The 15,053-nt window shown below is 41.8% G+C and overlaps 1 protein-coding gene across 1 annotated transcript in view; it reads left to right on the forward strand.

The window, feature by feature from the left end:
• Positions 1 to 15,053, forward strand: part of PLEKHA2 (pleckstrin homology domain containing A2) — a 136,177-nt gene that overhangs the window by 78,187 nt on the left and 42,937 nt on the right. The window contains exons 6-7 of the mRNA XM_089661300.1: positions 2,734 to 2,859; positions 7,231 to 7,377. Coding sequence (XP_089517426.1) covers positions 2,734 to 2,859; positions 7,231 to 7,377 — 273 coding nt within the window. The remainder of the gene's footprint in view (positions 1 to 2,733; positions 2,860 to 7,230; positions 7,378 to 15,053) is intronic.

Below are 15,053 nucleotides of genomic sequence, written 5' to 3' on the forward strand. Positions count from 1 at the left end.
CTTTTGTAACCCTTTCCAGCTTCATGCAAGTCAACAATTCTTGATCGTAGGTCTTCTGAGAGCTCTTTTCTGCGAGGCATGGTTCACATCAGATAGTGCTTCTTGAAACCAGTAAACCCAAAACAGGTGTGTATTTTTTAAGGGCAGGACAGCTGTCAGCAACACATCCAATATCATCACACTGATTGGAGTCAAGGTTGGCTCACTCCTGGCTCCAATTAGCTCTGGGAGAAGTCATTAAGCTAGGGCCTCACATACTTTTTCCTCCCTGCACAGTGAATGTTGACATGTTATGTGCAATTAAACCATGGCAACATCTAATGTTTGTGTAGTATTATGTTCAGCAGACTGTGTTCTTCTACTGTTGTGACTTAGATGACGTTCAGAGCACATTTTATGCCCAATTCATGCAAAACTCCACGTAATCCCAAGGGGGTTCACATACTTTTTCTTGCAACTGTACATACTGTCCAAGCTGGACTAATGAACATTGCCATGCCTGGAATTCAGCTTTAAAAAGTTTGTTCACCACCTTTAAAAAAAATGCCTATGCAGATAAGGGGCATCTGTAGATGAAAACAAACTGTCCAGCTCTGAATACATGAATAATGCCCTTGCTATAGGTGTAGGCCATTTAAGTACCTCATGAAGCCTGACTAGAAAACTCCAAAGACGTTGCTAAGAGAGGCCTAGCTCTTACTGCTCATCTCTACCATCACAGGAATGAACTCTTTCTCTGATTCAAACTCCCTCACATGCACTTTCTCTCCCCTAATGCTGCAGCTCTGAGCTCAGCATTTGATAGCTTGCTCCTGTGATGGTAAACGCAAAATAGATGGTAATGTTTATGGTTCCTTTTCTGCTCACAGAAAGTAACAAGGACACTGCATTTCTGGCAAGATCAATGGGTATTTCTGTACTTGATGAAAATGTTCTTAGCCTGAAAAAGAAAACTAATGCTACATGTACACTGGAACTGCTGTAGACGTTAACTCTACTGGCAGCAGGAAAACGCTAAACGTGCCAAAAAATGTGTGTAATTGCGATACCGCATTTAGCGCTCGGACGTTTATTCATTTCATTGGCCAGAGTACTTTCCATTGAAATTAATAAACACCCAATCGCTAAACATGTCTAGCGCTTAGGTGTGTTTACATAGGTTATTTGGACAAAATATTCCTCTCTTGAACGCAATTCTTCTGTGTTCAGGAGAGGGACATTTAATTGCCCCTAAAGCCCTCTGCTTGAACACACAGGTTTTTATTAAGTTGAGTTCAGGGGCTGAAAAGGTCCAAAAGCTCCGCCAGCAGTGGGGTGTAAACACTGCATCAGCCTATATACAGTGAGGAAAATAATTATTTGATCCCCTGCAGATTTTGTAAGTTTGGCCACTTACAAAGAAATGAAAGGTCTACAATTTTTATCATAGGTGTATTTTAAATGATAGAGACAGAATATCAACCAAAAATCCAGAAAAACACATGATACAAATGTTATAAATTGAGTTTCAGTTCAGTGAGTAAAATAAGTATTTGATCCCCTACCAACCAACAATAATTCTGGCTCCCACAGACTGGCTCATGTGGTACACAGAATAGTCCTGCCAATTTAAGAAGGTGCTCCTAACAACAACTCTTTATGTGTATAAAAGACACCTGTCTACAGTATCTTTTTCTTCCCTTCAAACCTCACCACCATGGGCAAGACTAAAGACCTGTCAAAGGATGTCAGGGACAAGATTGTAGACCTGCACAAGGCTGGAATGGGTTACAAGACCATCAGCAAGAAGCTTGGTGAGAAGGAAACAACTGTTGGAGCGATTATTCGCAAATGGAAGAAATACAAAATAACCATCAATCGCCTTCGGTGTGGAGATCCATGCAGAATTTTGCCTCATGGGATAAGGATGATCATGAGAAAAGTGAGGGATCAGCCCAGAACCACACGGGAGGAGCTTGTGAATGATCTCCAGGCAGTTGGGACAACAGTCACCAAACACACCATTGGTAAAAACATATGCCGACAAGGATTGAAATCCATGTTTTTTCAGCCTTCTATTGTCCATTCTTGGTGAGCCTGTGTGAATTGGGGCCTCTGTTTTCTATTCTTAGCTGACAGGAGTGGCACCCGGTGTGGTCTTCTGATGCTGTAGCCCAGCTGCTTCAAGGTTCGACGTGTTGTACATTCAGAGATGGTATTCTGCATACCTTGGTTTAACGAGTGGTTATTTGAGTTACTGTTGCCTTTCTATCATCACAAACCAGACTGCCCATTCTCCTCTGACCTCAACAAAGCATTTTCATGCACACAACTGCCACTCACTGGATATTTTCTCTTTTTTGGACCATTCTCTGTAAACCCTAGAGATGATTGTGTGTGAAAATCCCAGCAGATCAACAGTGTTTGAAATACTCAGACCAGCCCGTCTGGCACCAACAACCATGCCACATTCAACACTTAAATCCTCTTTCTTCCCCACTTTGATGCTGAGTTTGAACTTCAGCAAGTCGTCTTCATGCCTAGATGCCTAAATGCATTGAGTTTCTGCTATGTGATTGGCTGATTAGCAATTTGTGTTACCAAGCAATTGACCAGGTGTACCTAATAAAGAGGTTGGTGAGTGTATATATCAATACTAGATGACAGTTTGCTAAACCACTGCAGATAATGACCATTTCCTCTCATGTATGCATAATATCTTTCCATAAACCTGGATTGTTCTCTTTTTTTCAGGTACCCCGACCAGGTTGCACTCCATTGTCTGAGACAGGATCTACAGGTCCTGCAGAGAAAAATACACCAGTCCCATACAAGATGGAAATAATTGGAGGAGTGGTGGTGCAGACACCTCTGAACCAGGTAGGTCATGTCTGTGCACACACAGAAATACATCTGTAAAGCCCAGTGGTGTATCATTCTGGTTCTTCTGTAATATAGTCAATGATCTTTCATATTTTATGGAAACTGCAATCACCAGCCATTTGCACTGGATTAAGCAGTCACTACATTCTTGTAACATCTGGTTGCATGATGAAAGGTCTGTGCATGTATGCAGTCATTGTGCAACATTTCTTCCATTATCTAGTCTACGTGACACAGATAATCAGCATTCATGATCCTAGGCTCCTCATTGCTGAATGTAACTCAGTGGGACTCAGCAGGGTTGGGGTGGGGCGGGTGTTGGGGTGTGTCAGACCACACTGAGAGCAGCTATATTTCTCTGCAACATACTGCCAAGCATATGCATTTTCTGCTGTGACTAGGGTAGGCTTACAAAAATAAAAAGACAATTATCACTTACTAATTTGAGCCACCCTGATTTGATTTACATAACTTTCTCATAAGCTACTACTGGGCTTTAAATGCTGTTGTAGTTAAAGGAATTGGAGACTTATTGTGGCATGGGATAGAGCAGTGGTCCCCAAACTGCAGACTTTTAAATGTCCCCTAGGGCAATACTCATCTCACTGGCATGAACAATGAGGCAGTATTCCTTCTATTGACCCCAGTGATGGGCCACTATTCCTCCCACTGAAACCAATGATGGGGTACTTTTCCTCTCATTGACACCAACAATGGGACACTATTCCTCCCTCTGATACCAATGACACAAAATAATTCCTTCCTCTGACACCAATGATGGGCCACTATTCCTCCCCCTGACACCAACAATGGGCCACCATTCCTCCCCCTGACACCAACAATGGGCCACCATTCCTCCCACTGGCCCCAATGATGGGGCACTGTTCCTCCTACTGACACCAATGCTGAGGTGCTATTTTTTCCACTGAACCCAAGAATGAAGCATTATTCCTTTTCTTTTTAGCCACAGACAGTAGGATGTTTTTTTTCCCACCAACCATAAAACCCTGGTTCATATTTATTCAAACTCACCATCAAGCCAAGGGTATTGTTTATTTTCGCTTATCACTGATGCTGGGGCATTTTCTACTCCTACTGACCACAAACTGCCTCCCTATAGTCTTAAGGACAGTGACCTGGCCATTTGCTTACAATGAGGAAAGACAAAACAGAGGGCACACAGGCCTAGTGCATTACCATAAAAAATGTTTAATAAAAAATAAAGTAGGTGTTGTACTCACAAACGACAATATAGTCAAGGCACGTCATAAAGAACAGCTGGGTCAACACCGCGCTGAGTAACAGTCCGCAATGGGGAGTGTAGACATCCAAAAGGCTGACGCGTTTCGAGGACTTGCCTCTTCCTCAGAGCCCTGAGGGCAGAGTTATAAATGGCTTTATATGTTATTGTTAATGTTTTGAATTTTATTCGTTGGGCAATGGGAAGCCAGTGGGGGGATTAGCAGAGAGGGGTGGCGGACATGGAACGGTTAGTACGGTGGATGAGTCTAGCAGATGCATTCATGATAGATTGAAGAGGCAGTAGCCTGCGATGAGGTCGGCCAATGAGGAGGGAGTTACAATAGTCAAGGCGAGAGATAACAAGGGAGTGAATACGTTGCTTAGTGATTTCAGTGGTTAAAAACGGGCGTATCTTGGAGATGTTGCGGAGGTGAAGTCTACAAGGTTTGGACAGTGATTGGATTTGGGACTGAAAAGACAGATGGGAGTCTAGGATTACACCTAGTACCCTGGCATGGGGGGAGGGACTGATGGTTGTATTACTGATCTTGATGGAGAAGTCAGGGGAGGGGGCACGGGCTGGAGGTAATGGTATGAGCTCCGGTTTAGAGAGATTGAGTTTGAGGAAGTGAAGTGACATCCATGCTGATAAGTCACTTAGTAGGTTAGTAATGCGAGAGGAGACTGAAGGGGTGAGGTGAGGAGCAGAAAGATAGATTTGTGGACATTTGTTTTAGCAGTTAGTAAATCATTAGTGAGTTTTAGTAGGGCAGGTTCGGTGGAGTGTAGTGAGCGAAAGCTAGACTGTAAAGGGTTAACAAGGTTGTTGTCGGTGAGGTGGGAGCTCAGGCAATTGTAGACTAAGCGTTCTAAGAGTTTAGAGGTAAACGGAAGCAGGGAGATGGGTTTTAAGTTGTTCAGGTTGGTGGGGTCCAGTGAGGGCTTTGTAAGTATGGGAGTGATCTGTGCATGCTTTAGAGGGGTGGGGAAGGTGCCAGTAGAGAGGGATAGATTGAAGATGTGAGTGAGGGAGCATAGGATAGAAGTAGAGGGTGACCATAGTAGTTGTGAGGGAACAGGGAACAGGATCCAGGGGGCACGTGGTGTGACGGGCTTCTGAGAAAACTTTTTTTAATAATTAACAGTTTTTATTGGTTTTCACGTATATATATATATATATATATATATATATATATATATACATACATCACATTTGAAAGAAAAACAAGAGAAAGAAGCAAATCGATGGTAGAAATCTGCATCGGTACAGAACATATAATGTCACAAAATAACAGTGGAGAGGCTGTTTAAACTGTACATTTTGGGTAGGATGAGAAGAAATAAAGATATCCCATGGGTTCCATACTGCCTCAAACACAGCAATCGAACAAGCATGTAGAGCAGTCAAATATTCCATCTGTCTTATATCAGCAATCATTTTAAACAAAGTCGGCATCGAAGGAGGTATAGAGGATAGCCAACACATAGGATTGCTTCTTCTGGCCGCAGTCAGAACATGTGTGGAGAGTTTCCTGACCAATTTGGGTAGGCCCGGAAATGGCAGGCTCAATAAAAAGTATAAAGGTTCGAAATGGAGAGAGGCATGCAATAGCAATTGTAAGAAGGACAAAACCTCTTCCCAAAAAGGAGTAATGGATCCACATGTCCAAAAAATATGGTAGAGAGAGCCACAGCGCCAGCAGGCAGAAGAAGCATTCGGGTTACAGGCATGGAGTACTTCAGGCGTTTTGTACCACAACATCATAATTTTGTATGTATTTTCCTTATAAACCACGCAAACAGAAGATCTAGGTGCATTTTCCAAAACTTTCTTCCACAGTGTCAGATCAATGTCACATTGTAAAAACTGGGACCACTTGGTCATGTAATGATGGGTGTCATTAGATAGGGGGGAAGCATCCATAAGGAGTTTATATGTATTAGAAATGATGCCCCTTTGATGTAGGCCTTGTATACATAGACGTTCAAAGGGAGTAGGCTTCCCAAAGGTCAATGAGGGAGATATGGTAGAGAAGAAGTGGCGTATCTGAAGATAAACATATAAATGTTGGGAAGGTAGGAGATCTTTTTTCTGGAGGTCTTTTGGAAAACTTTTGTGGTCTCTTCAGTAGTAGCAAGGTCAAAAGAGGAAAGTGTTGAGGTTTAGTATAAGGTATGCTAAGTGGGATAGATGTCTGTGCAGTGGAGATACTCCAATGAATTGCATCAATCTTGTTTTTGAAATGATTGGCAATCTCGTAAACAGTGAGTAAGTTACTAGGTGGAGGTGGAGGTGGCGGTGGAGAAAGTAGAGAGTTAAAAGTAGAGAAGAGATGACAAGGACTAGATGACAAGGTATTAATAAGAGTGACAAAGTAGGCTTGTTTGGCAGCATGGAAGGAGGAATTGCATTTTAAGAAAGCAGATTTATATAGGGTGAATGCTTGCTGGGATTTGGTTTTACAACACAATCGCTCCAGTGCATGGCTATGTCTCTTTAGATTTCTGGTGGTGTCAGTCTGCCAAGGTTGTAATGGTCAGAGCCTAATACTTCATATAGTTAGAGGAGCAAGTGAGTCTAGACTCAAGTTACACTCTATAGAATTTTTCTTTGCTCCTCCCCTGTCAACTACATAAATGTTTATGTAGGGAGGTAAAGGGATGTTGGAGGAGCTGGACCAGCACAGACAGTAATTAGACATCACAGGAAGAAGACAGGGCTGTGATGTACAAGGCAGAAGAGGGGAACTGTGCTAGGGAATTAGCTCCTACTGAAATAGCCAGATTTGCTAGCAATTTTGGAGGCACATTGAAGTGAATAAAAAATAATTTAGAAAAAAATCTGTAAGTAAAATGTTTAAAATACTTGATTTTTCTCTGCTTTTTACTTATTTTTGAAGTAGGTGACAGGGTCTCTTTAAGATGAACTCAAGCAAAAAAAAAAGTCAAACAAACAAACATCACCCTAGTAATGGGTCTCAACATATGAAGCCATCAAAACTTTGCACAATGTGCTCTGTCCTATCAGCCCTTAGGTTCTTCTATAATAATGGAGAAGGTCATACCAGCCAGAGTTTGCCGATCTTTATGTCAAATAGTGATTCTTGATATTTGCTTATTTTTCAGAACGGAGGTGAGTGTCCTGATGTCAAGCTGACTGAATCGGTTCCTCACACGTCTCTCCAACCTAGTCCGAGTTACATACCTGTGAACAAGCATATGCCCTCGCACTCTGTTCTCAAGAGTGGCTATTGCGTCAAGCAAGGAAATATGGTAAGAAGCACGCGTACTGTCAACTCAGTGTTATCTATGTGATATTTGCGTGCATGTGGCTTCCACAGCTGTAATTTTACTTTCACGGTATTACAGTTTCCATGCAATGCTGCTGTGTATTTGAAAAAATGTACGTCCTGAGATATAATGATCTAACCTTAAAATGTAGCTCCAGCCAAACAGCTGTGTACTTATCAACAGTATATATACACAAAGAATTGTTTCGTCAGCCCAAAGATTGCAAAGGAGTACACATACTTTTGTGATTCTTTCATCTCTATTCTGCTATAGGGTGTAGAGCAGGGATCTCCAAACATTCTAAACAAAGGGCCAGTTTACTGTCCTTCAGACTTTAGCGGGGCCAGACTGTGGCTGGTGGGGTTAGAAATTGTCCTGGCAGCAGTGAGAGTAAACTGTTCCCTATCTTTTGATATTAGGGGGAGAAATAGCGTCCCATTTTTGGTGTCAATAGGAGGAATTATGCCCCATTGTTGGTGTCAGTAGGAGAAACATTGCCTCATATAACTAAGAGGATTAGTGCCCCAAGGGCACAGATAAAGCAAGCAAAGGACTGCATCTGGCCCCCAGGCTGCAGTTTGGAGATCACTGGTGTAGAGCAAAAAAAGAATAGAACCATGTGATTCAGTTCTATGCCATTGCCTAACTGTCTGAGGTCTTCTACCCTGTATACAAGCTGTTTGCACAACATTTTATAGAGAGCTGTAAGCGCAAGAATGTGAGTTTTCAAATTTTGCAAATTTCAGTAAAAATATGGTAACTACATTCAAGGAGGAAATAACCATTAAACATTGGTTTTTAAGAATGCAATGAGCTTTAAACTCCTGTTCTGAAAGTTTCCTGTGCCAATAGAGCCCCTTGTTAGCCTTAAGTTGTTTTATTTTTACCAGTGAAAAAAGAAAAAAAATAAGCAACAGTACACAAATAACAATCAAATATATAAAAAGTAGGATAAAAAGCACAAATACAAAGAACCCTAAAGGAAAATTGTATCAACTAACATCAATACAACCCAACAACACATCTACAAATTAAAAAAAAGAAAAAATAATCGCAGAGAGTGAAAATGAGCTCTTCGGGTTTAGCATAATTTTGCAGATAGTGAAATGGGTAATTTTGGGACAAAATTAATTTCACTGAAATAATCGTATTCTTCTGTACTAAAGGTTGCACAACACTAGCCAGTGGCTAAAATAACTGCTATCTTTCTTACTTGAATTCACTCTCTCACTGGCTGAACTACTGCAGAGAGTTATGACAGAGGGACAACTTACAGGTTTGGTCAATGAAGGAGTGACACCGTAGCCTTTCTAAGCCATTACCCTAGAGGAAACCCTAAAATAATTTTCAGACCTCAAGGAACCCATGCTTAAATCAATTCATCGGAGTTCAGTAGAAAGAATGCCCCTTAGATTGGTGGCCAGTGTGAAAATGGCCCTTACATTGTTGGCCATTGGTAAGAGTGCCCCTTACATTGGTGGCCAGTGGAAAGAATGAGCCTTGCATTGTTGGCTAAAATGGGAAGAATACCACTTACATTGGTGGTCAGTGAGAAGAATGCCCGTTACATTGTTGGCCAGTGGGAAGAATGTGCCTTACATTATTGGCCATTGGGAACAATGCCCCTTACATTGGTGGCTAGTGGGAAGAATGCCCCCTTACATTGGTGGCCAATGGGAAGAATGTCCCTTACATTATTGGCCATTGGGAACAGTGCCCCTTACATTGGCGGCTAGTGGGAAGAATGCTCCCTTACATTAGTGGCCAGTGGGAAGAATGTCCCTTACATTATTGGCCATTGGGAACAATGCACCTCACATTAGCGGCTAGTGGGAAGAATGCCCCCTTACATTGGTGGTTAGTGGGAAGACTGCCCCTTATATTGGTGGTCAGTGGTAAAAACACCCCTTGCATTGGTGGTCAGGGGGAAAACTGCCCCTTACATTGGTGGCCAGTGGGTAAACACCGCTTACATTGTTGGACAGTGGGAAGAACACCCCTTACATTCGTGGTCAGTGGGAAGAACACCCCGTACATTCGTGGTCAGCGGGAAGAATGCCTCTTACATTGTTAGCCAATAGGAAAAATGCCCCTTACATTGTTGGCCAATGGGAAGAAAGGCCCTTACATTGGTGGTCAGTGAGAAGAATTCCTCTTACATTTGTGGTCAGTGAGAAGAATGCCCCTTACATTGGTGGCCAGTGGGATGAACGCCCCTTGCATTGGTTGTCAGTGCGAAGAATGCCTCTTACATTGGTAGCCAGTGGGAAGAATGCCCCTTACATTGGTGGCCAGTGGGAAGAAGACCCCTTGCAGTGGTGGTCAGGGGGAAAACTGCCCCTTACATTGGTGGCCAGTGGGAAAAACACCCCTTACATTGTTGGCTAGTGGGAAGAACGCCCTTTACATTGGTGGCCAGTGGGAAGAATACCCCTTACATTGGTGACCAATGGGAAGAACGCCCCTTACATTGGTGGCCAGTGGGAAGAATACCCCTTACATTGGTGACCAATGGGAAGAATGCCCCTTACATTGGTGGTCAGTGAGAAGAATGCCTCTTACATTAGTGGTCAGTGGGAAGAATGCCTCTTACATTGGTGGTCAGTGAGAAGAATGCCTCTTACATTCATGGCCAGTGGGAAGAATGCCCCTTACAATGGTGAACAATGAGAAGAATGCCCCCTAATTTGGTGGTCAGTGAGAAGAATGCCTCTTACATTAGTGGCCAGTGGGAGGAATGTCTTTATAGTGGTGTTCAGAATGCCACCATTACAGGCAGCTACAGTAAAGAGATCAACCATGAACCCTGGTTGAAAATGACCGCCAAAGGTGCTGAATTATTCTTGGCCATTCTGTCTCTGGTGGGATGTCACCAGTGACAGGATCGATTGTGCCACGTGGGCCTTAAGACAACTTAAAGGATATATTTGCCATAAAAACAGATTTCATACAAGCATACTGTTAAACTATAAACAGGGTTCTAATGACTTTTGACAGAAGCCACAAATAACAAAGTGCACTTGTATGGGGTTATCCTTCATTGTGTATGTACTGTATAGGCATAATTTTAGATAAAACAGGGAAGACATAAAGCCACTGTCAGTTTAGGTTTGCTACCTGTGTTCCATTGGAGAAATTTTCCTTTACTCCTTGTCTAGGTGATTCAACAGAAGTAGGAGGAAAGGGGGAGAGATTTCCTCACTTAGACATTTTTCACGTGAACAATTGTCCTGATTGGAAGAATTAGCCTGACCTGTTGTTCTGGTGACAAATATTTAGCATTTTCAATCACTTTCAGTTTCGCTGACTGTGGTCACCAGGACAAAAAGGGTGAATCTGCCCAGCAGGGATACAAACAGGGATCTAATTCTTCCCAACTTTTTACCATACTAGTAGAAAAAGCTTTGCCTATGCATACACTTTAAGTTGTATTCTAGATTTGCGCTGTATGTGCTTCATGGTGGAACATATGTAGGATTTTTTTAATTCTGAAAATAAGCCCAATGAGCAACCTTGTTTCCTGTCACCTTTGTACAATATTATAATGAAATCATTAGGTTCAAACTCAGTCCTTAAAACCAAGCAGGACATATTTTCACAAATTTGAAGGAGTAGGGTAGTACATATGGGAATATACCTGGATTTTATAAAGGGATATTTCCAAAACTAGCCTTTGGGGTCTGTTCAGCATGCACACAGCTTTTAACAAAAGTGAAGTATAATGTTTTTGGTTTACACTTTACAGTTGTGAAAACTGAGACACAAGCCTACTGGTGTCAATTTGAACTTTTAGCCTTCCCCTGTGGTTGCTGAGGGATTTTATTAATATATATTTTTTGCTTCTGGTTTTCATTTTCCTCCCACCTTACTGAGAAGAAAAGGAAACCTGTTCGTAGAAAAAGTCACTACCCTACCACAACCCCAGTCATGCAAACCAGGAAGGATTTATAAGAAAAGAGAGAGAATATGTGAGGTGGACTTGAAAAAAATCAAAAAGCCCTCCACTATACTAGTGCAAAAAAAAGGATTTTATTCCTCATTGTAAGATAGGAGACAAAGCCTTGAAAACCATTCCTTTATGCCCCTTGGTCAACTGTGCATCTAGGACTGCATAGATATAGCTTAACCTTTTGAGTACCAGCCTTTAATACTCCTTCATTACCAGGCAATTTTTCAGTTTTCAGTGTTGTGATAGTTTGACTGACAGATAGGCTAGGTTCACATCTGTGCGGGTCGTGCCGCTGCGGATCCGCATGAAAATTTGTGCAGCCACACCACCCGCACAGAAAAATGTGGACCCGCAGGAAAACGGAACCGTACTGGGAACTGAGGTTCCCGTGTGGGCAGCATTTTTGGATGAAGTGCAGGGACTTCTTCCCTGCATGTCAATATATATGTATGTAAAGCACTGTGTAAATTGACAGCGCTATATAAGTACCTGAAATAAATAAATAAATGTACCTTATGAAGCCTGGCCTGAAAATTCCCAGGACAATGCTAGGATGTTAATAAGTGATGCCTAGACCCCCCGAGATGAAATAGCTCTGAGCTCAGAGTCTGAGAGCTCCTGTGATGATGGAGATGAGCAGTAATAGCTAGTGGTGCAAATGAAAATTCTGGTGCAGAAACCGAAAACAAAAAATTCAAAATGCACTTGGCCGATATCCAAAACTGAAATGCGCAGTTTTTAAGAATAAATATATATCTTTTTGAAAAACATACACTGGTTAAAAAACAAAAACAATATATACCACAATTTTTTTGTAAAGTATGAAGGAGGATGTTACAGCGAGTAAATAGATACCCAACATATCACGCTTTAAAATTACACACGCTCGTGGAATGGCTTGAAACTGCAGTACTTAAAAATCTCCATGGGTGATGCTTTAAACATTTCTACAGGTTAGTAGTGTAAATTTACAGACGAGGTCTAGTTTGAGAATTTTTGTTCTTTGTCTTACGTTCCTGGCGATACCTCACGTGTGTGGTTTGAACACCGTTTACATATGTGGGTATGGCCTACGTATGCGTTCACCACTACAGGATGGGGGCTCTTTAAACTTTTTTTTTTTATTTATTTAAAGTTTGTTTTTTTTGCACTGTCCCGTTAAAATAAAATGTAATCACTTTTATTCTTATCACAAGAAATGCATGCATCCCTTGTGATAGAAATAATTAGTGACAGGTCCTCTTTATGGAGAAATATGGGGTCATATATTTTTTATTAGTGCAGTATATCACAACACATACAGCAGGCGCATCAGTTAGCAATGGAAATAGTTTGTTATAGCCAGCATGGCCCAAATGAAGTATTAAAAGTCAAAGTAAACCTGGAATTCTACTTTAAGTATTTACCTTAGAAAAAAGTAAAAGTAAAAATGTGAGGAGTGTAGAAAGTGCCCAGCTTCCAGCCACATTTCCCCATAGCATCCCAAGAAAAAGCTCGGGATCCTGTCACATTTTCTGTTCTGTATGAAGCTTTAGGACCGAAATAAAACACAGCTATAATTAAGTCATTAAATAGGTCTTATTTACACTGGAATTTTAATTACAGCGTGTGGGTGATTATCAGTGCTGAAATATTCCATTCATTAGTTGTAGCGCAGAAGGGCGAGCAGCCAGCTATGTGCAGTGACACCGCCCTGCGCTCCAGGTGATTGTGGGGTCATGAGCAATGGGAAAAATGCACGTGCTGTCTGATCCAAAACTACACCAATAAGAGGGAACTAAGGCAGCAATTGTGCTCAGTCTGTTGAACTGTGACCTTGATTTCAAGAACCGGGACACTTCCCACCCTCTGTTTTCATACATACATAAGAAAAGGTTCTCATTCTCACAGATGTGCTTTACTGTGTAAATCATTTATGTATATGACTAAGGTCACCACCTGTTTTGAGAAACTGAACCACCCTTATAATCTCCATCCTGCAATTCGCATTTTTACCAGCAGACACTTGCAGCAAGTCACATTCCAGTAGGGAGTATATGCACATGATAGCTGTTAGTTCTGATGTCAAGGGACACAACTACAAAATCGTGAATCAAGAATTCACAAGAGAAAGCGGTTACAAAAAGGACAAAATACTCATATACAGTTGCAAGAAAAAGTATGTGAACCCCTTGGGATTACGTGGAGTTTTGCATGAATTGGGCATAAAATGTGCTCTGAACGTCATCTAAGTCACAACAATAGAAGAACACAGTCTGCTGAACATAATACTACACAAACATTAGATGTTGCCATGGTTTAATTGCACATAACATGTAAACATTCACAGTGCAGGGAGTAAAAAGTATGTGAACCTTTGGACTTAATAACTGGTTGACCCTCCTTTGGCAGCAATAACCTCAACCAAACATTTCCTGTAGTTGCACATCAGACCTGCACAACCATCTGGAGTAATTTTGGACCACTCCTCTTCACAAAACTGTCTCAGTGTAGCAATATTCTTGGGATGTCTGGTGTGAATCGCTCTCTTAAGGTCATGCCACAGCATTTCAATCGGATTGAGGTCAGGACTCTGACTGGGCCACTCCAGAAGGCGTATTCTGTGCTGTTGCAGCCATTGTTTTGTTGAATTACTTGTATGCTTTGGGTCATTGTCCTGTTGCATCACCCATCCTCTGCGGAGCTTCAGTTGGCGGACAGATGGTCGTACGTTTTCCTGCAAAATGTCTTGATAAACTCTGGAATTCATTTTCCCATCAATGATAACAATCCGTCCAGGCCCTGAGGCAGCGAAGCAGTCCCAAACCATGATGCTCCCTCCGCCATGTTTTACAGTGGGGATGAGGTTTTGATGTTGGTGTGCTGTGCCTTTTTTTCTCCACACATAGTGTTGTGTGTTCTTCCCAAACAACTCAATCTTGGTTTCATCTGTATAATAGTATATTTTGCCAGGAATGCTGTGGAACATCCAGGTGCTCTTTTGCAAACTTCAAACGTGCTGCAATATTCTTTTTGGACAGCAATGGCTTCCTCCGTGGTGTCCTCCCATGTACTCCATTCTTATTTAATGTTTTCCTTATTGTAGATGTGTCAACAAAAATGTTAGAATGTGCCAGAGATTTCTGTAGGTCTTTAGCTGACACTCTGGGATTCTTCTTTACCTCATGCAGCATTCTGCACTGTGCTCTTGTAGTCATTTTTACAGGACGACCACGCCTAGGGAGAGTAGCAACAGTGCTAAACTTTCTCCATTTGTAGACAGTCTGTCTTACCATGGACACATGAACATCAAGGCTTTTGGAGATACTTTTGTAACCCTTTCCAGCTTCATGCAAGTCAACAATTCTTGATCGTAGGTCTTCTGAGAGCTCTTTTCTGCAAGGCATGGTTCACATCAGACAGTGCTTCTTGAAATCAGTAAACCCAAAACAGGTGTGTGTTTTATAAGGGCAGGACAGCTGTCAGCAACACATCCAATATCATCACACTGATTGGAGTCAAGGTTGGCTCACTCCTGGCTCCAATTAGCTCTGGGAGAAGTCATTAAGCTAGGGCCTCACATACTTTTTCCTCCCTGCACTGTGAATGTTTACATGTTATGTGCAATTAAACCATGGCAACATCTAATGTTTGTGTAGTATTATGTTCAGCAGACTGTGTTCTTCTATTGTTGTGACTTAGATGATGTTCAGAGCACATTTTATGCCCA

Source organism: Staurois parvus, unplaced genomic scaffold (genome assembly GCF_062004578.1).
Source record: "Staurois parvus isolate SC_StPar_1 unplaced genomic scaffold, SC_StPar_1.0 ptg001328l, whole genome shotgun sequence".
Lineage (NCBI taxonomy): Eukaryota > Metazoa > Chordata > Amphibia > Anura > Ranidae > Staurois > Staurois parvus.